Source organism: Hyperoodon ampullatus (assembly GCF_949752795.1).
Source record: "Hyperoodon ampullatus genome assembly, chromosome: 5".
Lineage (NCBI taxonomy): Eukaryota > Metazoa > Chordata > Mammalia > Artiodactyla > Ziphiidae > Hyperoodon > Hyperoodon ampullatus.
This window is the reverse complement of record NC_136918.1, coordinates 49,382,158-49,407,991: the sequence shown is the minus strand read 5'-3', so window position 1 is coordinate 49,407,991 and position 25,834 is coordinate 49,382,158. Positions and strand designations below refer to the sequence as shown.

General features: G+C 34.9%; 1 protein-coding gene across 2 annotated transcripts in view; it reads left to right on the top strand.

Annotated features, from left to right (window-relative positions):
* The window catches only part of FXR1 (FMR1 autosomal homolog 1), a gene marked incomplete at its 5' end in the record, with an annotated part of 56,701 nt that extends 32,027 nt beyond the window's left edge, over nt 1-24,674 (top strand). The window contains 9 exons of one of the 2 annotated variants that reach the window (XM_079705367.1): nt 908-986; nt 5,213-5,322; nt 10,080-10,166; nt 11,347-11,554; nt 17,191-17,394; nt 18,804-19,004; nt 19,743-19,823; nt 23,420-23,511; nt 24,253-24,674. In XM_079705367.1, coding sequence (XP_079561493.1) covers nt 908-986; nt 5,213-5,322; nt 10,080-10,166; nt 11,347-11,554; nt 17,191-17,394; nt 18,804-19,004; nt 19,743-19,823; nt 23,420-23,511; nt 24,253-24,423 — 1,233 coding nt within the window. In that variant the 3' untranslated portion in view covers nt 24,424-24,674. The remainder of the gene's footprint in view (nt 1-907; nt 987-5,212; nt 5,323-10,079; nt 10,167-11,346; nt 11,555-17,190; nt 17,395-18,803; nt 19,005-19,742; nt 19,824-23,419; nt 23,512-24,252) is intronic. The other variant, XM_079705368.1, reaches the window with a different exon arrangement.
* Between the last annotated feature and the right edge of the window lie 1,160 nt (nt 24,675-25,834).

Sequence of the window (25,834 nt, the reverse complement as noted above, 5' to 3'; positions counted from 1 at the left end):
TGAGTCATATAGTACATCTTACTAGAGCCCTGATTTTTACTTCCGAAACCGTTAGAAGTGGGCAGTATAACAAAGTAATTGAGATGAAAGACTTCGGAGCCATACTCCTGAATTGGAATTTTGTCTCTACCACTTTGAGAGGGCTTGGAGAAAGTTACTCAGCTTCCCTGCATAATTTTCCAAATTGTAAAATGAGAATTATAATAGTGCTTACCTTACAGTTTATGGGGATTAAATACGGTTTAAAAATTTTTGCTGTGTGTAATACAGTGAGCACACAATATACTTGACCTATGGTTATTAAAGGACAAACATTAGAAGTGGAAGTTAACTGTTACTAGAACTATAAATTCCTTTTGGAGAAGACCCTTCCCCCCATCTTCCTGTCTTTTAAAATCATAACCATTAGCAATTAGGAATTTTAATGATGTTATCAGTAGGTAATTTTTTTTTAAATGCATCTGCAGAAACAGCCTTTTAAATCATTTATGTTGAGAATGAAAAAACAATGCAGATAGTACAGACAACATGAACAATTTTTTTTTTAACACTCACCTGGAGAATTCAGCATAGGAGTGTGGGCCAGATGTATTTAGGATTGGGTTAAAATTTGGCTAATGTAAGTAAGTTAAACTCTTGTTAATTTTCTCAGGAGCTTAAAAGGGACCTTAGAGATGTCTAACATATTTTGGTTGTAAAAGACTCTTTCCTAGCTGTTTAATGATTACTGTGACTTTTTTTGGAGAAGTACTTCATGAATTACTTGACTTGAAATGTCACTCTGGTGGTCTGAGCAGAATCTTGTACTAGAGCGTAATAATTCAGTTTTTCTTACTTTATTTTTGTTGTGGATTGTGGGTTTCTTCAAGGTTGAATTTCATGTTTGTTTCCCCTCTTTCTCCACCAGAGTGCTGATGCTGTAAAAAAGGCTAGAGGTTTTTTGGAATTTGTGGAGGATTTTATTCAGGTTCCTAGGAATCTTGTTGGTAAGTACTTCTACTAAATGTTAAACAAGTTAAATGTTACTTAATTACATACAGTAACTTAATTGAAAATCAGAGTTTTCTGATATCTTAAAGTTATGTAGAGTATTTTTTTTATAACAGTTTGTCATTATAGTTTTTCTTAAGCCTTTTCATCCTTTGGCCTCTTTCTTAATATTTTCATTTTCTTGATGTCTTTATCATTCATATATCCATCAAAATTGTCGTAGGACTTTTTGAGAAGGTATTTGTGGTAATTTTTTCTTTTCTTTAATGTAGAAGAAAAAGTAAGAGTGGACTAACAATAGGGTAATAAACTTCTACACAGTAGGCCTCGAGTAAGTAATAGTTGTTGCAAAGGCATAGAATAAAGTTTAAGAAGTCATAGGCAGGAGAGAAGGTTGGTGATGATGATATGAGGGGAGGTTTCACTATTAAGTTTTGACACTCAGTGAAAACTGCTGCGCCCATGGGTTATTAAGTGACAATTTTTGAATTTGAAGGTGCAGTTAAATGAGCATTATAGCTTGGGATTAGTTGTTTAACAGCTTTCTTATTATCCTCTACATCTGTGCTGTCTGTACTTTAAAATGCTATTTGAGACATATGTGAGAAGCTTTGGTCACATGTTAAATACATAGTGATTATCCTAAAAGTTTGACAAAAATAAAGCATCAACATGACGTAGCAAAATTTACTAGAGGAATGGTTGGGTTTTTTTTGCGGTACGCGGGCCTCTCACTGTTGTGGCCTCTCCCGTCGTGGAGCACAGGCTCTGGACGTGCAGACTCAGCGGCCATGGCTCACGGGCCCAGCCGCTCCGCGGCATGTGGGATCTTCCCGGAGTGGGGCATGAACCTGTGTCCCCTGCATCGGCAGGCGGACTCTCAACCACTGTGCCACCAGGGAAGCCCAGGGGAATGGTTTTTATGATTTTTTTTGTCATCTGTTGAATCTCATTAGTTTTTCGACCTTAATGAAATAGTTAGAGCCCCTTGGGCTCCATTTATATATAGTTACGCCTATAGGAAGATTCTTTACATGCTTTACTTGTCAAATTCTGTAAAACATTAGTAGGTGAAAATTAAAACAAACAAACAAAAAAACACTTCCACTATTAAAAAAGATGTTTGTTTTGGCCAGTAACAAGTAGTGTGCTTGGGATAATAGTGTACAACACAAGAGTTTGGACAGTTTCATGGTGTTCAACTATATAAAAATCTTTGCACTTCTGCCCAAACGTTTGGATAGGTATGATACACTACCAGTTAAGAAAGCTCCACTTGGGCTTCCCTAGTGGCGCAGTGGTTGAGAATTTGCCTGCTAATGCAGGGGATGTGGGTTCAAGCCCTGGTCTGGGAGGATCCCACATGCCGCGGAGCAACTAGGCCCATGAGCCACAACTACTGAGCCTGCACATCTGGAGCCTGTGCTCCGCAACAAGAGAGGCCGCGATAGTGAGAGGCCTGCGCACCACGATGAAGAGTGGCCCCCGCTTGCCACAGCCAGAGAAAGCCCTCGCACAGAAACGAAGACCCAACACAGCAAAAAATAAATAAATAAATAAACTCCTACCCCAACATCTTCTTTAAAAAAAGGAAAAACAAGAAAGAAATTGACTAATCAAAAAAAAAAAAGAAAGCTCCACCTAATCTGTTCCTAGAAACCACTGTTCACTGTACACTGAATTGCTGGAGATTATGAGTTGAGAGGTTAAAATTAAATGTAAGTCTCAGGTATTGTACATAATTTTAATAAATGTTAAGATACAAAAAGTTACCAAATGTTTATTGTTGCCTAATGAAATTGCCTTTGACAAGAAAGCTGCTTTTGAAAATGATCCCCTTTGTTGTTTATATAATACTCTGTTATTGACAGCTATCAGTACTAACATTTTGGTTGCTGCTTTTACAGAACATAATTTAACTTAAGATTTCTTCACTTGTAAAAATGATTTGGAGGTGAGTGTGTCCAAGGGAGTCAGGGTTCTTTCCAGCCCAACAATTCTATAGAAGATAGCCTTGGTCTTGTAGAATTTGTGGTAGTGTTAATTTTAAGTAAAAATTCCTGATATTTCAGAAATAAGGAAATTGGATGTATTTGTAGCTCTCAGATTTTTCTCTTTATTCGTTTATCTGTGTAGTGATGTGAGTACCTGTCATGTCTCTTTTTTTCTTCCACCCTGGTTTGGTTGGCTTTGGTGATTTGGGTTATTTGTTTACTGTTTAGAAAATAAATGTTAGCAACTATTATGCATTGGTGAAATACTCAGAAGTAAGGACTTCAGTTGGTTGGTGTGTATAATAGTAGTACTACATCTTCCTCCAAAATGTTTTCTGGTTGAAGCAGTGTTTTGAAAAATAGTACATTCTTAGTCCAAGTGAAAGAGAAAAAAAAGAGGACTGAGACATAAATGGGAATGAGGACTACTTGGTAAGTAAGTTTCAGAGAGGATTCCCGCACATATTCGGGTTCCAAGGGTTCTAGACTTGTTGACCATTCCCACCCTTCCCAAATCAAAAGTATTACATGAACATTGATTTGAAAATTAATTGAAACTTTTCACCTCCTGGAAGCCTTCCTTAATCACTTCTCTACTCTGTCCCTTCAGCATTTATGCTCAGTGCTCAAATTATACTACAGGTCTGCTTCAGTTTGTCAATATGCTTTGGAATTTAAACTGTGGAAATGATCAGTTAAAATACTGAAGGTCTCTGGTGGGACTAAATAAAACTTGCAGGTAGGTCCTTGCCACAGACCCCAGAAGGGTGATGGATATTCACTCACCACTGGTATAGTCCACAAGAAGGAAGGGGTAAAGATTTGGGGGAGGGGGTATGATATATCAATCTGATTTTTGTTTTTTCGAAAAGATATTTGCTTATTTTTAGCAGGGTCAAGGATGGAGTTGCTGCTTGAGCTTCACTGTGTTAACATGAAGGTTGCTTTTATATGCTGCTGCTAGGGCTGCTCAGAGAAGACATACATCATGTGACTTCCCTGTCCTACTGCTTTGTTTTTTCTTTTTACCTGTTCAATTGCTGGTGCTTTTAAATTTAGGGTTATTGGGCAAGGAGGTTTGAAAATCCTATAATAGTGTCTGCTGTATTGACCAGCTTATTGTTGCCATGTTTCCTTATTTATCTCCTTCCCCCCTTATTTATTCTTTACTGGGAACTGTTCTCTCAAGCATGCAATAGGAGAAACGTACATTTTAACCTCTTTCAACCAAAATTAATTTATTGTGGAAATAGATTGCTGATATAGTATAAAATATTAATTAATCGAGGATTTGGACTTAACAAATAAGATGTTGCTGTTAACTTAGGATACATCTATTCCATATACTCATAGTTACTTGAACATTTACTTCTGTTACCAGGTAACACTACCCAGTATTGCTTTGTTACTTTATGGGTGTATGTTAGCTTTATAACAAGTGAGTTCCTAAGGGGAAGAGCATCTTTGTGTCCTCGTTTTAGTTTCTCCTCTAATTATTGGATACTCAATAACTGCTATGTGACAGACTTACAAGTTAAGTGTGGAGAAGGTAAATAATTTGAATTTTATGTCATTTTACAGTATTTCATAATCTAGGAAGACAGCAAACCATATACATGTTGTATGTAGTTGTACACTTCTGCAGTACTTTAAAAACTTACAGGTGTAAAATGTAATACTTGTTAAATGTCAACATTTTATTTTGGTGAAGAGAATATTCATTTTAAAAGAATCTTGAAGTCACAGGTGTCTTTTGAACAAATAGGAACTTAAAAGCCAGATTGATGACTTTGTTAGTTGTTTGAATAATAATATATGTAATATGTCATAAATGTAAACAAATTGATGTGTTTAATGCCAAAATAAAAGTTTTCTTTTTGCCTTCATTTTTATATCCAAGTTTTTGAAATGGTTCAACTTGATATTTTAAAAATAGAAAAATGATATAGAACATAATAAAAAATATTTAGACATTGAAAATGGCTTACATTGTGAGTGGCACTGTCAATCTCAGTTAATAGTATTTGCCTTAGGCGTACCGAAGTGAAGGTTTCATACCAAGGATAAAGTTCCTCAGTGGTCTTTAGGGTGAGTTAATTGAGAGTAAGAAGATGAAGTTTTGCTTGGTTTTTATAATTTGATAGTAAGTCAAATTATTTGGGCTGGTGTTGAAATGATAAGCAGTGTTGGTTTTTAACTTACCATTATATATGTTTCTCTTATTAAAGGAAAAGTAATTGGGAAGAATGGCAAAGTTATTCAAGAAATAGTAGACAAATCTGGTGTGGTTCGGGTGAGAATTGAAGGAGACAATGAAAATAAACTACCTAGAGAAGATGTAAGTATTTAAAACATAATTTGCCTGTGTCGTGTGTCTCCCTCCCCTCCGCCCCCCATTCTTTTTCTGGTTGACTTACCGTACTATTTTTTATATTTTGAAAATTGTTTTAGGAAAGTTATATCCGGTGAACTGCTTATGCTCTGCAGCAGATTTTTCTTTTTTAAAAAATTCTGTTCCTTACAGTGTTGCTTAACACACTTAGAAAACAAGTCATCTTTCAGTTGTTGGCCTTGGGCTCTTGGTTGGTTTCTCAGTATGTCAGTAAAAAAGCCAGTTTTCTTGCGGGGCGGGGGGAAGACTGATAATCCTAACAGTTCTTTTTTTTGTACTTAGAGTGTAAAGAATTTGATATTCTAAACAAAACAGTTGGCTGTGAAGGAATTCTTGATAAGTAACACTTCTTTGACCTTGTTTTTTTAGAATTTGTAAGCCCTAAACATTTCTTAATTGAAATCTTTAAGCTCTTTGTTGCTAGTAATTCTGATGCCAACTTTCTGAAATTTCTTTGTCAGTCTTTTTCTTACATGTTGATGTCTTGTCCACAGTGCGGTATTTTTCCTTCTCATCCACCACTGTAAGCATCTCTCACTTTTGTGGCTCCAGTGGTCAAGTCTGTATAAGTTCATGTCTGAACATAAGGCAAGGATTTCCCCCCAGATGATCTCCCAGAAAGCAGTACATTCACACCTTCCTCAGTTTTGCATGATAACTAGAGAGTTTGTTTGCCTATCAGACAGAGTAAGTTTTAAAAAAAAAGAGAGACACACAGAAAATTGTAGATTTTGGCTCAGATAAATAGCCTCACAGCTGGTATTTGATGTTGTAAAGATGCCTATGAAAGATACCATTTCCTTTATTCCTTTTAATTAGTTAGAATGTGGAGGTAAAATACATACTTAAAAACAAATGAGAGAAAAGAAATGTCTTACTATTATACAAATGAGTACTTGTGGATTGATTTCATCCTACACTGCTTCAAAAACTGCTGTGAACCTCAAGTAATTTTAACTTATTCTTAAACACCATGCCCCAAATGGGGGGGAACCCCGTTTTTTCTTGAATTTAAGATGAGGATTAAAATCAGGGGTGTCATACTGTTATAATTGGCACTGTCCCCATTTATACTTAATATATAAAATAATGGTGATCCATTTGGCATACAACCACTGCCTAAAATTGATCTGAAGATCAAGGTGTTTACTGGGCAGGGTCATTAATGACTCAATTATAATTTCTTAGCTTGATACTAATATCTAGTCTTCCCTTAGCTTGACTTATTCCCAGTTGCTTTCCAGTATTTACCATCTTGTTGTAAGCTAATTCTTCTAGGCCCTCCTTCATAAATTAAGAAGTTATTGTACTTTCCTTTGTTTGTAGTTTTGGTCATTGTTACCTCCATTTCTGTGCCAGAGTTAAGAAATTTAAATGCTAAAAGATACCAAGCACATTATGTAAATTACAAAGCAAGTTGGGATGTACAAGATAGGAAAGGGAGGGCACACTGTGCCTTTCTATAAAAGAAACATGCTGCTCACGTTTAATCTGGTTGCTGTGTAGGAATGCATGTATTATGTGTTGCTGTTTCTTCCAGTATTTTAAAGAAAAGCTGGAAACCTAAACAGTACACAAAATTTTTCAATTTTCAAAACATTGCATGTGAAAACAAATCTGAAGGTTGATATTGGCTTATTTGGGGCCACCATTTCACAACTTAAGTTGTCTAGGGGCATTCCCTGGTGGTCCAGTGTTTGGGACTCTGCACTTTCACTGCTGTGGGCCTGGGTTCGATCTCTGGTTGGGGAACTAAGATCTCGCAAGCTGTGTGTCGTGGCCAAAAAGAAAGAAAGAAAAAAAAAAAAGCCGTCTAAATCCCCTGGAGACTCAGTTTATAACTTGTTTACTCTGAAGTCTTTGGTGACTCACCTCTAGCCCGATATGACCTTTCCACCTGTATACCGTAGCTTTTATTGTCTATATAATTGTGTATTTAATGATTTTCTTTAAGTCTTATATTTTGTTTTCTGGTTTATCTTATGTCTCCAAGCCAGGTTATGGAGCTCCTTGAAGTCAAGAAATCAAATCTGAATTCTCATATTTTCCCTTCTTCCCTAGCATAATGAACTATATAGAGTAAGCACCTGGTAAATATTTAAAGTCAGTTAATTAAGGTTTTTTAAGATTAGATTTGAGTTTTTAATTGTAAAAGAAACACGGTTTATGTAAAGGTTAGAATAGCACAGAAAGGTATGGTGTAAAAAATAAATTATATTTATGTCCTGTCCATGTTTTTCTCTTTCCATCATGTCTAATAGATTTTAGACTTCTCAGGTTGCCTTTTTGTGTCTTCTGCTCTTAAAAATAATGTTGCAGCAAAGATCCCTTGTGACTGAAGAGTAAATTCCTGGAAGTGCATTTGTTAGATCAAAGGCTATATGGCATTTAAATTTTTAGATCTTGTTAGTTTTCCCACACATTCCTCCACCAGTATAGAAAATGTCTGTATTCCACATATTTGCCAATACTGACTTTTATCACAATTTAATTAGTGCCATTCCAGAAGATGTACATATTATCTTTCCATTTGCTTGAAAGACATTTTCTATAAACAGATTGTCTTTTGCATATTTTTTGTCATTTTTTATTATTGAAGTGTGTAAGCTTTTGCATTTTGAGTAAGTTAGTCTTTTTATATATGTGGCAAATATTTTTGCCTTCTGACTTCTGAAATTTTGTGTCATGTTTAGCAGGTCATAGATTGTTCAGAAGTGCATTTCTAGTTTTTTCCCTCCAGGTTTTTTTTTTTTTTTTTTAGTGTAATGTTATCAGGAGCAGGATCAGCATTATTGTTTTCTGAGTGCTAGTTTGTCTCAGTGTCACCTGTTAACTATAAATAATCAGTTTAAAAAATATTTTTAAATCTAGAAATTTCACTGAAATAACTTAGATATAAACTCATATTCAGTAATAATCATTTACTCTTTACTCCAGTTTTTTTTTTTTTTTAATGGTTTATAATACCTATTAAAATAGTCTGTAGGGCTTCCCTGGTGGCACAGTGGTTGAGAGTCCGCCTGCCGATGCAGGCGACACGGGTTCGTGCCCCGGTCTGGGAGGATCCCACATGCCGTGGAGTGGCTGGGCCCGTGAGCCATGGCCGCTGAGCCAGCGCGTCCGGAGCCTGTGCTCCGCAACGGGAGAGGCCACAACAGTGAGAGGTCCGCGTACCGCAAAAAAAAAAAAAAAGTCTGTAAAATACATGCAGTTAAGGATGCCTTTTTACTACTCCTTTTCTTTGGAGGTAACTATTGGTTACTATCTCCAGTTGGGGGTCAAGGCATTCTATTTCTCTTAATCCTTGCAGATCAGCTGTTTGGAAAGACTTTACTGTTTTTATCTACTTTGTAAAATTCTATTTATTTTTAATATTGACTTTAAATGACAATAATATTCTTATGAATTCCCCTAAATTTCTACATCTGGGATGGCATAATTCACATTCTACCTAATATTCCTGTGCTTTTAAAATTCATATCACTAATGCTGTACAATGAGATTATTACAGGAAGGTTTATTATCTTTTCTGAGATTGTGATTACCTTTAGAACAGGGACTTTATTTATCCTATTCCTTGGCGTAGATTCTGGCAGTTAACACGTGGATGTTGTTTGGAATTAAGTAACTGGATATGAAATTGGCTGTTGAGCAAATGGTTTTCTCAGCTGTAGAATTGGGATATTTCTTAAAGTGAATTTTTAATGAACATTAAATAATGAATGTAAATAATATAGTCCCAGAAATACAGTATGTGATTAAAACTTTTTAGATCTCCTTTTTTCCCCTCCCCTGTCTTTTATTCACTTTGTATCCCCTGTTTTCTGCATGTGAATTTTTGAGGACACTGTCAAGACTTTCTCACTTCCTAATAAGCTTAAGTTAGAGTCCCTTGTTTCATGCCTCCCTAGTTGTAATTACTTCCTTATAGTCACTCGCTTTAAGCTCCATGATAGCTGTGCTCTGTACTGTAGCCTTAGCACCTGCCCTGGTGCATTTCTTCTTTTTGATCTCCCATACTAAAATTCAATTAGATTTTTTAAAAATTATTTTGAAAATAAGTCACATAGTAGTTTCTTACATAGAATAAAAAGTTACGCCACACTTAATTCCATATTTAGAATCCAAAGTTAAGCCAGTTTGTTTGGATAACTGTTAGGAACTATTCTGTAGAATCAAGAAAGTGAGGAAGGACACTGTGATTGGGTGAGTTTACTTAGGATCTGTTCATTGCTTTTAGCCAGTAGGAAGCTGGAAGTTTACTTCTTTAAAGGAAAAAAAAATCATCATCTTATTCTCCTCCTCCTCTTTTGAAATTCAGCTAAGTAAACCAGGTCTGGGTTAATCCTTTCATTTGTTTTAATAACTGGTGACTACTTGCTCATATCAGTAATTTCTTTACATTGCGTAAATATTGAGAGTCTGTAGATGGTACTTCTATTAATGGGTACGAAGTACTCCTTCCATTACACACATGTTGAAAGTTTTGCTATCTGAGCATGTAATATAGGGATAACCTGACTAATGGGTTTTATTATATTTTTAAGGAAAGCAGTACTAAAGTGATATATCCGGTCTGAAAATTCATGCCAGTTTGATGGAAAATTTCTTTAAAAGTTGGTTTATATACTTAAAAGATTAGATTGAATTAGAAATTAGAAAACATAAATATTAAATACTGAGGATGTTGTGTTTTCTTACAGGGGATGGTTCCATTTGTATTTGTTGGCACTAAAGAAAGCATTGGAAATGTGCAAGTTCTTTTAGAGTATCATATTGCTTATCTAAAGGTTTGTATAGTGTTCATATCATGTTGCTCCACACGTTAAACGTTAATTTTATATTTGTAGTAAATTTTAAGTCTTTAAATATTTTTGTTAATTCAGCTTCATATTTGCCCTTTCTTTCTGCGTGAGAATATTAAGTCCTTTGCTGTAGTAAAATGATTGGCCTCATGTACATTTTTTCTCTTTCCCTCTGTACTTTTACATTTTTTTCCATACTGTTTAAGACATGGTCACTCTTGTGTTTGATGCAGATAGGACACAACCAGGAATGAAGGTGGGCTTTCTTGGTAACTGATATTCTCTGAATCACATGTACTACCCCCATAGATATCAGTTGATAATTCTTAACCATTGTTTTTAATATAGTCTGTTTGGGTTGATGAATAAAGAGAAAAGGTTTTAGAAAAGAAATTCCCTGTAAGTTGGAATTGTCATTTTCTACTCTTCTTATTCCTGCTGTTTTTTTCTTGTTTATAGTATCTCAACTGCTCTGTCTCTAGTTATGTTTTCCTTTTAGTCACTCATATCATTGGCTGCTGTGTTAATATTTTGAAAGCACCCCTGATAATGTCATTCCTTTTTTTAAAAACTCATCTTTCCAATACTCTTTTAGCCAAGAGCTTTCTCTAGACACCTTACCTTCACATCCTGTAATGACCTCATTCTCTGAATGACCAAGTCTGCCAGTTCATCTAGGTCACAACTCAAGTGTCATTATTTTGATAGGAAAGTAGGTTATTAATAGTACCTGTCATAAAATGGTACCTTACCTCACTTAGCAGAGTTTTTACTCCTTGAAGGCTGGATCTGGTAATTTTGTGTAATTATTAGCTGTTTAAATAGGTTATTTCAGCACTTGTCTGTTGAACATCCCCTAGGTTATTCTAATGCTTGTGTGTAAACATTCCCTTGAAGGAGAAGAGTCATTGTCTTTTTATTTTGCATACCTGTAGCACTTAGCATGGTTGGCACATGATGCTAAGGCATTTGTAAATGCTTGGTGAATTGAATAAGCAAATGACCTTGTAAATTGTGTTCACTAGGAATACAGTTATACTTTGCTGAATAACTGCCCAAGATCACAGGTTCTTTCATTCGTAGGACTGGAGTATAGCTAAAGCTCTGGGCTTTAAGAAGACAAAAAAATACATGTAAGATTTATCCTTTTTTGTTTTGGTTATAGGAAGTAGAACAGCTAAGAATGGAACGCCTGCAGATTGATGAACAGCTACGACAGATTGGTATGGGTTTCAGACCTTCTTCCACCAGAGGGCCTGAAAAAGAGAAAGGATATGCCACTGATGAAAGTACCGTCTCTTCTGTACAAGGTTCTAGGTCTTATAGTGGAAGAGGCAGAGGTCGTCGGGGCCCTAATTACACCTCCGGTTATGGTAAAAAAAAAATTTTTTTTTTTTGGTAGTGGTTTCGGTGCTCCAATACATTTTGCTTATTATTGTTTTTGGGTTTTTTTAGGATTTATTTTTTATTTCATTTTATTTTATTTAATTATCTACTTATTTATTTATGGCTGCGTTGGGTCTTCATTGCTGTGCGTGGGCTGTTTTCTAGTTGCAGCGAGCGGGGGGCTGCTCTTTGTTGCAGTGCGCAGGCTTCTCATTGCGGTGGCTTCTCTTGTTGTGGAGCATGGCCTCTAGGCGTGTGGGCTTCAGTAGTTGTGACGCACGGGCTCAGTACTTGTGGCTTACGGGCTCTAGAGCGCAGGCTCAGTAGTTTTGGTGTGTGGGGTTAGTTGCTCCGTGGCATGTGGTGTCTTCCCAGACCAGGCTTGTACCCGTACCCCTGCATTGGCAGGCGGATTCTTAACCACTGTGCCACCAGGGAAGTCCTGCTTATTATTGTTTAGTTCATCACTTTATCTTGGCTTTGAGGGCAGGAGATAGTTCTGAGGTACATGTTTTAATAGTGACAGCATGCTTTATATTAATGACAGTAAAAGGTTTGTAGTGTTCAAGTAAAAGGTTTGTGTGTAATGAAATGAAACATGTTTTTGTTAAGTTTATAGCTCATGATCATGTTTGTTCTAAATATTTAGAATAAATATATATGCAACTTGTTTTCTCAGGTATTTTCCCTGTACAATTATATACATTTTCCAATAAAAACCTAGTGATGGTGGTGATACTGCTAGGATTTATCTTTTGCCTACCCTCTAGGAAAAGTAAAAATGAAAAAATACACTAATCACTGTGCCACGATTACATATAGCAAATCTGTACTGGTTTTTAAAATATACTGTATTGGTTCATTTGGCAGTTTCGAATAGTAATATCTCACATCTGGAATTATTTTGTGAAATACAGCATTTCAATAATATGAGAGCTTTAAAAGTTAGAACCTAGTTAACATTTTATAAATGAACATTTTTCTAAAATGTGTTTCACTGAGAGGATGGGGCTTAACCTATGTAGGAGGGGACCAGTGGATGGTGATTGTCAACAATTCTCTAATCCTAAATTTCTCAGTTCGTCTTCAGCTTTGGAGTTGTTCCATTTTTCTGCGTTTGGACTTGGATCTTAGCAGTGACCTGATTTTTTTCTTCCCTTCTCTCTTTCCTTTTCTCTTCTCTTCTCTCTTCTCTACTCCCCTATGCTCATCCTAACTGCTTTGGGAAAAAATTTCATAAGCCTTTTCCAGAATAGAAGGCATTTAGGGAAAACAAATACATGAAAGCTTTACAGTGTGCAGATTCCAATTCCACATTTCATGTTTGACCAAAGGATCATCTAATGATGCCAGAGTTATATTAGATTTGTACTGCTTTTCATTTGTTGTAGAGTTGGATGGTCAAGTTTCCCTTCCCCTTTTTTCATTATTTTAAAGTTAACCCTGTATTGAAGCCTGAAAAGAAGAATTCCAGTTACTGTGTTCAGTATGTGAAGGATTGAGAATTGAGAACTATTAAAATCCTGAAAGCACATTTAATACAAAAGACAATCAGTAGTTAAATAGAAATTAAGTACATACTGAATGATTTTAGAGGTACAAATTACTAGTACAGATAATCAGATTTGGTTTTTTGGTTGATGAATTCATTGAACAATTTTATAAGCCTCTGGGAAGTCCACTTATTGATGAGAGGTCACTCTTTGGCAAAATGCTTTTGTTGACAGTAGAAATAAATTTAAATGAGAATGGTAGAGGAATATCATTTGGATTGAAGAAAGCTATGCAGATTGTTCAGTAGATGGCACTCTTACCTCTGAATCTTTGCCAACTAGTAACATTGTATTTCTTGAAATAGCTGTTGAACTTAAAGTGGGCTCCAGAGAAATAAAAATTATTTGAATTTGGTTGTAGATGTTCTTGTCCACTTAATATTAGAAGGTTTTTTAGGTGGTGAATATATATATATATACATATATATATATAAGCTGTATAAGAATTTAACATCTCTGAAATTATATGTGTTACAATGGATGATGTCTTACAACTTTAATTGGCAGCATTTTCTTTAAATGGCACACAAAATATGACTTAATGTTGGATTTGATAAAATGTGGGGCTTTAGCTGTTTTAAGTTCAGCATACGTGTTCATTTAAAAGGATGTGAACCATCTTCATAAGGTGATTTTAGAAGTTTAAGGGGAAAATCTGAGTTAAAATTCTGTTAAAAGCAGGTCTTTTTATTTGTTGGAGCCATTACAAATTGAATCGGTTTCATGGATCATTTATAAAGCCTCCCCCCACCCTGACTTTTTGGTTTCATGAACTTATATTTTACAAAATTGAGATTGGAATGATTGCAATGATTTTAACAGAGTATTTTTCTGTTGATTATGCATCAAATCATAATTTCAGAGGCTTTTTACAATACTATTATCTTATAGTTCTGTAGGTCAGAAATCTGACATGAGTGTCACTGGGCTAAAATCTAAGTGTTGGCATGTCTGTATTTCCTTTTGGAGGCTCTAGGGAAAAATTTGTTCCTTTGACACTTCCAGCTTATAGAGACAATCTCTGTTCCTTGGCTTATTGACTGCTTCCTCCATCTTATAAAGCCAGTAATTACAGAGTCATGCTGCCATCTCTGGTTCTCTGTAGTTGAGAATGGTTCTCTACTTTTTAAAGATCCATGTGATTAATTTGGCCTTACCTGGATAATCTAGGATAATCCTCCCACATCAATATCCTTAACCTTAATTACCTGTGCAGATTTCCTTATGCCATCTCAGAAATGTTTAATATGAAGGAAGTGGAACAGTAGCCAGTTCATTCGCTTTTTTTGTTTTTGACCTTAATAGCTGTCTTTATCTACTGAAATCTATTTATGATTTAGACACCCTCTTTGAGTATCTTGAGTATTAGATTTAGGTTAAACTTAAGAAAATTTTTTTGCTTATGATACTGAGTTAAATACTACACTGTATTTCTAAAGATAATTCGAAAGGAACTTCTGTTAAAAAACGAGGTACTCATCTAACTTCAAATGTTGGTAATGTTTTCAGGCAGGGTATATAGCTTTGTAAATAAATCCCAAAGTTCTGATACATTCCAAGGTTTTTTTTTTGATTGTTTTGTTTTGTTTTTTAGCTACTCATGAAATGATAAACTACCCTTATTCCACCAGACCATGACATCAGTTAACAAAGTTCTTTTTTGTCATTTGGAAAAATAAGTGTTTTGATTCATTCTCTACTATGAGACTCATTTCTTAACAAAGACTCGAATGTCAGTACTAGAAGCTTGCTATATTTTTCTTAAAATGTATGTCTAACTTATCCATTCTTATATAATGACTAGCTACATCTATATTTAATGGCATATGGAGAAAAAAAAGATGAATAGAAGACTTATCTTTAAAGGAGAAGGGAAGTTGGTAGGCTTGTTTTTAAACTTTACGTTTTAATCCCTGTACCTTAGTACATCTTTCTTATTTGGGAGTTCAGCATAGGAACTTCAAAATCATGCAGCAAATTCACATCTCAAGAGAAAATTGATATGCATGTTGCTAGGCTTCTGGGGGCATCTAGAAGTATAAGACAGAGCTCTCCCCTTTATTATTATTGTAGACCAAGTGGGAAGTAAATCCACACTGGAGAAAATAGAAAACAACACATGACAATACTTCATGATAGATACACATTAATTTTAAGGAAATAAGGGGAGAGGTCTATTTTTAGTTAAATTGGTTGGAAGCTACAGACATTGAACTGGGCCCTTAAGGAGATAGATTTGCATGTATAGGTTTCCCATACTATCAGAAAGTAGAGTTTTCCTGTGAAACCTTTTGTAAGCTGAAATGGCATAAAGTGAAGAAGCAATTACCTTAGGACACATCTTGCTAATAGATGCACAAAATAACGTGAGATAAAGCACAGATGCTCACCGACACAGTTCAAAACTCTGTTGGCTTGATGCTGAGTTTAGTTCCTGAGGAAGGAGCTGGGGGGTGCTGCTGTCACTGTTTGGGGTGCTTGCTGCCTCTATAATGGCTTGCTGCAATGCAAATGCTGAAGGCTATTTTCTCTTCGTGCCTTTTTTTCCTAAAGCAGAAATCCTCTTTGATTTCTTTTGGTTAGCGAAAACAGGTATTTGTGTAGGTCTTTTGTAAAAGCAAAATGGTGTAAAATGGGCTTCTCTGGTGGCGCAGTGGTTAAGAATCCGCCTGCCAATGCAGGGGACATGGGTTTGAGCCCTGGTCTGGAGAGATCCCACATGCCGCCGCGGAGCAAAGAAGCCCGTGCACCACAACTACTGAGCCTGTGCTCTAGAGCTCGCATGCCACAACTATTGAAGCCCACCTGCCTAGAGCCCATGTTCCACAACAGGAGAAGCCACTGTAATGAGAAGTCCACGCACTGCAATGAAGAGTAGCCCCCACTCGCTGCAACCAGAGAAAGCCTGCGCACAGCAACAAAGACCCAATGCAGCCTGGAAAAAAACAAAAGGTGTAAAATGAACTTTTGAAAAGCATAGGATACCTCTATGCTAAGAGGAAAGGATGAAAAAATGCCATCCCAGAACTTACAAAGAATAGAAGTGGGAATGATTATGTTAGTGATTGGGTCATATAAATCTGACACATTAATTGTGTTATAATAATAATGATATTGTAGGCTTTCATAGAATCTTTGCAGTGTTTACATTTTTAAAAGGTCACTATTGAATTCGGCCATTGGGATGTTAGAAAAAGTCCGTAAACATTTAAAGTCATGCTGAAGTTTTGTCTCACTGATAATGGCTTCAACTCCATTGATTGTCAGGTTGAAGCTGTCTTTTCTCAGAGTAACCTAAAATTTGTTCAGTGATTTCAAACACTGTATTCTTCTAACTTAAGACATTATTGTGAGAAAAACATAATTTTATGTAGAGCTACTAAAAATACACTCCCAGTTCATGAGACCATCGATTATAAGAAATATTCTTATTTCAGAGATGTTACATGTGAAAAAAAGGTGCTGCCTAGAATCAGTGAAATAATGGTAGAATACAGTATGCAGTTAAAGTACTCATTCTTCTAAATATGATTAAATTTGCTTTTAAATATTGGATAGTGGTTATTTCTTATTATATTGGTTTGGCCAGTTTGTTTGGTTAGTGAATACATTGTGCAATAAAATTCTTGGTAAAAATGAAAAATGTGTCTTTTAATTTTACTTAAAACCAAATGAACTGTTTGGCCAACCCAATACTAACAATTTGTTAAAAACCTAAAAATGGGCAAAATTTTAAAAATATTTCCCTATATTAAGTGCATTTTCATATTGTATATGTGTAATGTTTTGTATGTTCTCTGCAAAATTCTACTGGCTATGTTTCTGCACATCCAAACAGTTCAATTTTTAATCTATCTGACTAGGTAAATACTTTATTACTAGTATACAATATTAACATTCATTTATTTCTTAGTTAATAAATTTCAAATTCATTAACATTTTTATTTCTCTTTCTTTGGAGCAGCCAATCAGTAGGGTTATTTAAACAATGATTAGCAGGAAATAATGTTGAAATTTTTCACTTTTTTCTTTAATAGAAATAGTTGGCTTATGTTTTCTTCTTTCCCAAGGTACAAACTCTGAGCTGTCTAACCCATCTGAAACTGAATCTGAGCGTAAAGACGAGCTGAGTGATTGGTCATTGGCGGGAGAAGATGACCGAGAGAGCCGGCATCAGCGTGACAGCCGGAGACGCCCAGGAGGAAGAGGCAGAAGTGTTTCAGGGGGTCGAGGTCGTGGTGGACCACGTGGTGGCAAATCTTCCATCAGTTCTGGTAGTCTTTTATATACTATGTCAGAATCCTTTCTTGGTAAACAGTATAATTTCACATATGTTAATGCATTTACCAGGGCCAGTCATTTTTGGAAGTTTCTCTTTTAACTGTCTGAGGAAAACAGTAGAATATATATATATATACACACATACACATAGCAACATAAGGAAAAGCACTATAGAGTGTTTCTCAGTGAAAGTTTAGCTAGAATATTCAGAATGTTCTTGCTTAGTATAATGGGCTGGGGGGAGAATTGAGAATTGTCAGGGATCCATGGACTAGATCCATAGTATATTATTGTATGGCAACTTTTAATAAAACCACTCTTAATACATTTTAAAAAAAGGCTGGATCAAATCACACTTTTTACAGGACTTTAAAGTACTCTCTAGTTCTAGTGATATTCTTCAAGTCCTAAGTTCAGTTTACAGACTTCCAGGGAAATCATTTTTTATATTTTAGTATATTGTTCACTATTACCAAGGTTTATAAAATTATAGTATGCTGAATTACAAAGTAAATGTACTTTACCTAGTGTTTATGATTAATGGATAAACTTAGTGTCTTTTGCAAAGATGCTAGCTTGCTAGCTGTTACCAAAGGAAACTTAGAAAGGAAAAATCGTGATTAGGTGAATTTCTTCTATAATTTGATTGGTGGAAGCAATAAATGCACATAGGTAAGATGGGTATTTTTTTTTTCTTATAAATTATATCTTAAAACCTTTCCTTTCCCACCCTCACCCTACCTTACTCCACCTTCACTCTTCCTTTCTGGAGATGGGAGTACTACTCAACATTCATTTCCACATTTTCCTATAACCAGTTAGAATTTCAAATTTTTTAGTATGCTTTATTTGTGTAGACTTGTTTTGCTTGCTTCGGTTCATAGTAAGAGATTTCTATTATGTCATGGAGTGCAGGTGTTGAGTATTATTTGGAAATAGTTCATTGGCATAAAGAAGCAGCAACCACATTGAACTCAGTTATGGAGACAAAAAGCTGTTTCTTGGAATTGATTCATTTTAGCTGAATATTTGTTTTCATTTTTATTTCTCTAGCCTCTGGGCAGGATTAGCTAGGAATGTGAATGTAAAAAGTAGCATGTAATAATATACTAGTTCCTAATACGTTTTCAAAACAAGTCAAAGAGAAATGGTAGAAAGCCAAGTTGTCTGCCCATCTTCTGTTTTAATTTTTCATTGCCATTTAAAGGTTTTTATATTTGTTGTTTTTCAGGTAAAATAGTGATACAGAAAACATTTTATCTGAAGACAGAGAGGGTATATTTTTACCTGGGGAAAATTGAAGTTTCTTATCATTAATTGATATAGTTCAATATAGGTCAGAATATTCCTAATAATTGCAGCTCTCTTAAACAAATATTTCTTGCCTCTGACATGCATATAGTGCTCAAAGATCCAGACAGCAATCCATACAGCTTACTTGATAATACAGAATCAGATCAGACTGCAGACACTGATGCCAGCGAATCTCATCACAGTACTAACCGTCGTAGGCGGTCTCGTAGACGAAGGACTGATGAAGATGCTGTTCTGATGGATGGGATGACTGAATCTGATACAGCTTCAGTTAATGAAAATGGGCTAGGTATGTAAGCACTTAGGGAAAAGATATATATTATTGTATAATATTGTTAATGTATGAAGCTTTTTTTAAAAAAAAAATCCCAAACATATGCAATTCACAAATTGAATTTTTCCTAGTGTTTACTTCAGATGAGGTAGATGGCTTTGTGTCTGTCTTAAATGTCTAGTTCTCAGATTTGTATAGCCAAATAATTTGAAACTGGGAGGGTTTATTAAAGTGCCCTTTGATGCCATTAAACATTAAAACAAGACAAATATTCAAACTGCAAGGCACTTAATACTCTTACTGTTCTAAACCAAAATTGGGCTTTCAGTTTGCCTCTTTAAATATTATTATAAATGACACTAATGAAGGTGTGTATACTGAGTAGGCATTGATTTCCAGAGGGCTAAAATGTCATTAACTTTGGTAAAAAAAAAAAAAAAAAAAAAAGGAAAACTTTATTCCTGAATGATGATAATTTAAATTAAGTCTTAGAGTTTGTTTAATCAAGAGTTGAAACCCTCTTAATTTCTGGATGATAATTCCATTTTTAATGTAGTAGGAATGTTTTAAACTACAAAAGTATTTTTCCTGTGAGTAATGTGTATTGTTTTATCTTTCCTGTTTAATTAAAAGGTTCTTTTCCCTTCTTTAAATCTTCGAAGGAAAGAAGTTTTTTGGTTTTTTTTATTTTTTTTGCTTTGTTTTTTGCTTTGTTTTTGTCAGAATAGTTCACGGTGAACTTTGCAATTACAGATGATAGTGAAAAAAAACCCCAGCGACGCAATCGTAGCCGCAGGCGTCGTTTCAGGGGTCAGGCAGAAGATAGACAGCCAGGTAACTTGCGTGGACCTGTTGCCAACACCAGGTTACAAGCATGAAAAAAAATGTCATGTGTCTGCTTTCTAAATATTATACTTACATGTACACCTGTGCATATACATTCAAGATGTGCATTGCATAAATTGTTTACTCAACTAATACGACTACTATTAAGAAAATGCATTCTTCCTTCACACCATAAATGTGTAGTAAACCCGTCTAATTGAACTAATGTTGTGTCTCAATTTTTTTACATGGAAGTACTGTTGAGAAGACCGTTATTTTGTCCACTTGGCAGATTCTGCATTCTTGAGTTGGGGCCTGCCATCCCAGGAACTATGTTGTAGATTGTGATTGAGGTTGATTGGCAAAATTGGGCAGCTTTTGCATGGTGCCTGCTTACTATATCTGGGTTCAGCACCTCATTTTTGTGGGGTTTCTCATACCCACAGTTTAAAAAATATATATAAATGAAAAAATACTTGAAAGTGTCTTTTTCCTAGTAAGAGGAATGCATGTTATGTTTTTGTTTATTGTAGTGTGATGCCTTTTCCCTTACACCTACTAACTATTCAAATTAATAGTACTTACTTAGTTTTAGAATGTTAATTTAAGTAGATATAATTTTTAGTAACTTCAAAGAAACTTGTTTGCTGTGTCTATACTATCTTGAACATAATTCCATTTCCTTTGTATGGAGAATCACATGTATATTTACAATGAAGAAACTGTGTGCACCAGAAATAAACCCCTTTTAAACTAATCAATTTTGCATTCTTTCCAAAGCAAATTCTTGTGTTTTCCCCAAATAAAGAATGTAAATTCCAGTATCTTTATTTAGAATTTTAAGTTTAGTGGTTGTAGAGACATTTGAGAAAACTGGTTAAGGGTATTAGTTTCCATTCTTGGGGGAAAAAAAGTTCATGTTTTAAAGATAGTTGTAAATTTAAAAGGAATTAAATATTGTCAAAATAGGTTCCAGGAAATGTTATTGTTTTCTTTTCTCTCTCTTTAGTGTTAGAAATATCTTTTAGATGAAGAGATTGTATTTATTTTGTTTTTTTGAAGCTGGCATAGCAGTGCATACACTTTTTGGCTATACTTTATAAATAAGGAAATTTAAGCTATTAGTAGGATGGGCTTGAGATAGAATAAATTACAACATAATTAACTAGGTGGATGGTGGTTCATTACTAAGGCAAAGGACATAAAGGGAATAACGTAAAAGCCTTTGATAAAGAAGAGGAAGAGATTTCTGCATGGTATTAATCGAAACTTGAGTAATTTAGAGTTTTAAATAATTAAGCAATGATTTGTGTTCTTTACTGCATTTATTCCTATTTTACTCTGTTCTTTGGAAGTACTGATTTCCTCTTTAGAACTCATTGCCTTTTTCAGCGTGCCCCCTATCCCCCAAACCAACACACACACACACACCACCCCACAAGATAGGATAGGTGGAAAAAGCACATCATTTTCTCCTTTGCCCCTGGAAGGAGTATCTACGAAGGCAGCTTCTATCCAAAGTTAATGTCAACATTCTCTGAAATAAACAATTATTTAATTTGTTCTTATTTGCTCAGAATTTGTTGCCCGTAGTATAAATTAAGCAGTGAGTATTTACTAAGAAAAGAATGACAGTATACTGGTGTCCAGTGGATTAACTTTGGAGCCCTTAAATTCTAGAGTCCAAGCTGCACAAATTGCCTCAATTTTTTTCTAGATATTGTAAATACTTATTAATCTGTTTTGAACTTTTAAGTGGCTTGTATTATAAAGACTGGCTATAAACAGGTTTTTCTTTGAATTAACTGAGGTTATTTTTAGTTTTACCTCCCTTTGGTAGAGGAGGGGCACTGATAAATTTTTACCTTTCCAGCTAAGTGCCTATTAATTAATTGATAAACTGTATCAAAGTATACTATTCTCTGTCTGTACATAGTGGATGAAGAGTTTTAAGAATTGTCATGTGTTCAAATGTAGCAGTATGTGTGTCTATGCATCAGGGTTTCCACGTAGCTGAGTTCTTCCAGGTGTCACTTGAGGGCTCAACCATGGAAACAGAATGAATTCATTAAGGTGCTCTCCAAACTAGAATACTTCCTAGGATGCTTTTGCTTCTGTGTATGTAGATATAATGATGAAGTGGATTTGATAGTATCCCTCTCCCCAATTTTGGAAACTATTATTAAATGTATTTATAAATTCATTTACAGTGAATTTAAATGACCATTTATAAAGCTCCAAAATGAGCATATGGAGTTTCTTACAATTTGGAGGAAAAGAGACAGTTTTAGACATGAAACATCCTTATTTAGCGGTGTTTCTAAAGATGTGTATTAGTTCTGAATTAAGTTGTTTCCTTGAGATTTAAAAAGATTCATTTTAATAGTTCTAGAAAGTTCTTGGATCTTATAAAGAAAGGTGTTAGCATGTTAATTCATGATTAAGAAAAATGAATTGTAAATACAGTCCAGCTTTTTATTATATTAAAATGATTTATTTTCATATAATTTGAACCTGATGGACTAGTTCTTCCCGTACATAGTGACTTTAAATTTTAAATTTACCCGAGTTTTAATTCTTCTGTAATTTACTTGCTCCCATAATTTAAAGTACACCGTATTCCACATAATCAGGGATTTTTCTTCACCAGTTTCTGAGGGAAAGTAAATACTTTGAAAGGAAGAGGGTGATTATTTTGATATTTCTTCAAATAAGTGAATTCTAAGTTGCAGGTCCTTGAAGAGAAAGTTCTGCAGTATAAAGTGAGGCCAGTCCAGTGTACTAGCAGGCCAGAGGTAGTTTGTTGCAGTTGGGTTGGCAGTAGGGTGTTAGTGTGGGTTAGTCTTTTCCCCTTTGGGTTAGTCTTTTCCCTGTATCCCTACTGCCATTGCAAACACAAACACCTTTTCAGTCAGTCCCTTGAAAGATAGGCAAGATGGGAAAAGGGAGTGGTTACCGAATGGTGGACCTTTTCCCACCATGATCAATGGCCACATTTTTAGGTTGGTGTTCTGTCATCTTTAGTTTGCTTGCAGTTTTTTTAGATTACTCAGAATGGTGTCTAGTGTGAAATGTGAAAAAGGAACCATAAAATACACTTGGATATCTTACTGTGCTTTTAAAGAAAATGTTAAAAAAAAACAGAACAACTAATTTCTGAGTAAATCTTTTACATCTTTGATGAAAATTTCAAATTGAAGCATGCTACACCACAATTTGACCCAGTTTGCCCCATTTTTTCCCCCACTGATAAGTGCAAACACTGGGCTTAGAATGCTGCATTCCCTATTCTTGGTTGTGGATTTCTATGTCAGACTTACCCCACAACTGTAGACTAATCAGAAGCAAATGGCTGGACTCTTGTTGAAGAGGACTTTAATCTAGGCTTCCTCGCTCTCCAGCTTGAAATCTTCTGTAGTCAGCACTAAACCACAGGCACATTTTTCACGGTTAGTTTTTGGTTGGAGGTGGTACCCAGCTTAAGAAAATTTTGAAATTGGGTAACCCACCATTAATTTATTTTAAAAGTAAAATTACTCTTTATCCATAAATAAACTTTAGAAGTACTTTTTCAACACCTGTAATTTTTTTCTCATCTTCAACAGTCACAGTTGCAGATTATATTTCTAGAGCTGAGTCTCAGAGCAGACAAAGAAACCTCCCAAGGGAAACTTTGGCTAAAAACAAGAAAGAAATGGTAAGGAGAATTTAACCTGTAGGTTTTGGTGTTTTTGTTTTTGGTATGGTTTAGTTTTATTTTCACTTCTTAACTTACTTGTATGATCACTTGTTTCCCCAATTAGATGAGTAATATTTTAGTTAAAGACTACTCTTGATTTTGATTTTGGCCCCAGGTAACTGAAGATATGCATGCTTGAGCCTGAAATACTTTTCATTTAGAACTCTAAATAGCATTCATAAAATTCAGTCTGCCCAAAGATACTGGGCATAGAGACTGTTGCCTTAATTTGGGGAGCAGTAGGCTGAATATACCTCTTCTCAGTGGTGGATAAAGACCTTTAAGTTTCAATTCTTTTAAATATTTTAAGGGATTTGGTATGTAAATGTGAGTTCCAAAAAAAAGGTGAGTAAGTAGGTGGTTATTTGCATTACTTAGGGTATTAATGTTTATATCTTTTATATGGTGAGCTTTCCAGTGGTTAAAATGAAATTAGGTGCAAGTTTTCAGTAAGCAGGTACAGATTCTTCCTGTGGTTTATGCACCACTAGATACTAGAGATAAAGAGTTGAAAAGCCCAGAGAGGTGGAGTACATTGGTATTCGTTTTGAATTTTAAGAATGTTTTAATTCTTTGATCCATTGTGGTATGTGAAAACTAAAATTATTTATTAGCTAATTAATGTTTATATAGCTATTGTCCTCCTCAGCTATAGATTTCATTTATAAAGAAGTTGAAAAAGTTGTCTCCCTTTGGCAGGCAAAAGATGTGATTGAAGAGCATGGTCCTTCAGAAAAGGCAATAAATGGCCCAACTAGTGCTTCTGGCGATGAAATTTCTAAGCTACAGCGTACTCCAGGAGAAGAAAAGATTAATACCTTAAAAGAAGAAAATACTCAAGAAGCAGCAGTCCTGAATGGTGTTTCATAAACTGAAGAAGTTCCTAGTTTACAGTTCTTTTACATTACATTTTACAATAGTGCTTGTACAAGCTTGCCAAAGATAGAATATGGATCGCCAGTCTTTACATCGCACTTTCAGTTCCTCCATTTGGAATTCAGAAAGGGGAGGGATCCTGAAGAAATCATATGTTAAACATAACTTTGACACCTACTGTGTTATAAAATATATCATCAGATGTGCCTTGAGAATAGTATATGTAACATTAAAAAAAAAGTTGCTGGCTATAGGAAATGTTATTTTGTTTTCAAAATATGGCAGAGATGGGGGGAGGTGGGTGGGGGGTGGGATCCCTAAGGGAATATTCTTTATGAAAGCATTAGCTGCTTTTGTTACATTTTTAATAATATGCAACCACTTCTTCACCGGAGGAAAACTAGAGTGAAATGCAGTCTAAGATATTTTGCACTGAATTGTAATTTCTTCATTAGTTTAGTCTGGAAACTGGTGTGTTTTAATGTGTTTTTAAAATGCTGTATGTAGAGGAAAATCTGCAGGCCACTGGAATACATTTGTTAAATTCTCATCTGCAGGGACACTGGGTGATATTGGCAGTGACTGTTCTACATTGAGGCTTTGTTTGGTTTATTTATTAAAGTGTACAGTATTTAAAAAATCAAACATAGCTTTAGTTAAAACACTAAGCTGAATTAGTCATGTCCATTCAGACATAACCTGAACTACTGAAAAGATCAATTTCCAGAAGGTTTATTCTGTATAAACTACATGTTAGTCTTCAGTAGAGTATCTTTTCCTTTTCTTTTTTCCCCCTTTTTTCTTTTTTTTTTCCCTTTTTCCTTTTTATTTTTTTTTTGATTTTGGTTGTTTGATGTGCAATATGTTTTTGTATGCAGGTAGTAAATAAACTTTGATCTTCCATTTGCTGATTTTTAACTTTCTACTTTTTATACCAACTGTTGAAAAGTAGTTGGACCTACTTAAAGGCCTAGAGTAGTATTCTGATTGCTTTTTAAGATGCATTTATACTTGCTCATAAGTAGTAGTAAAATATTAGCTGGTCAATTTATCATTTTGTAATGAATCATCTGAAATCTTAGTACTTAAAAAAATTTAGTGTGTTAGAATAGAATGGTTTAGGGAATTGATCAGAGATTTGATATTAGGAAAGTCTTTGTAACAAAATTCTAATCATAGGCAACTTTTGGAAGGCACTGGGGTAAAATCCAGAATTTTACTTTTGCCTTTGATTCTTTATTAAAGTTATTTTTATAAAGAAGTATAATGAGCAGTTTTTAAATAAGGAATGTCACTAATTTGATTTTTGGTTCTCAAGGAAATAATTTTAAAGGTTCTCATACTAATGAATGGATTTTTTGTAAATATTTTAGCCAGATGTCTTAATTTTAGGAAGATACAAACT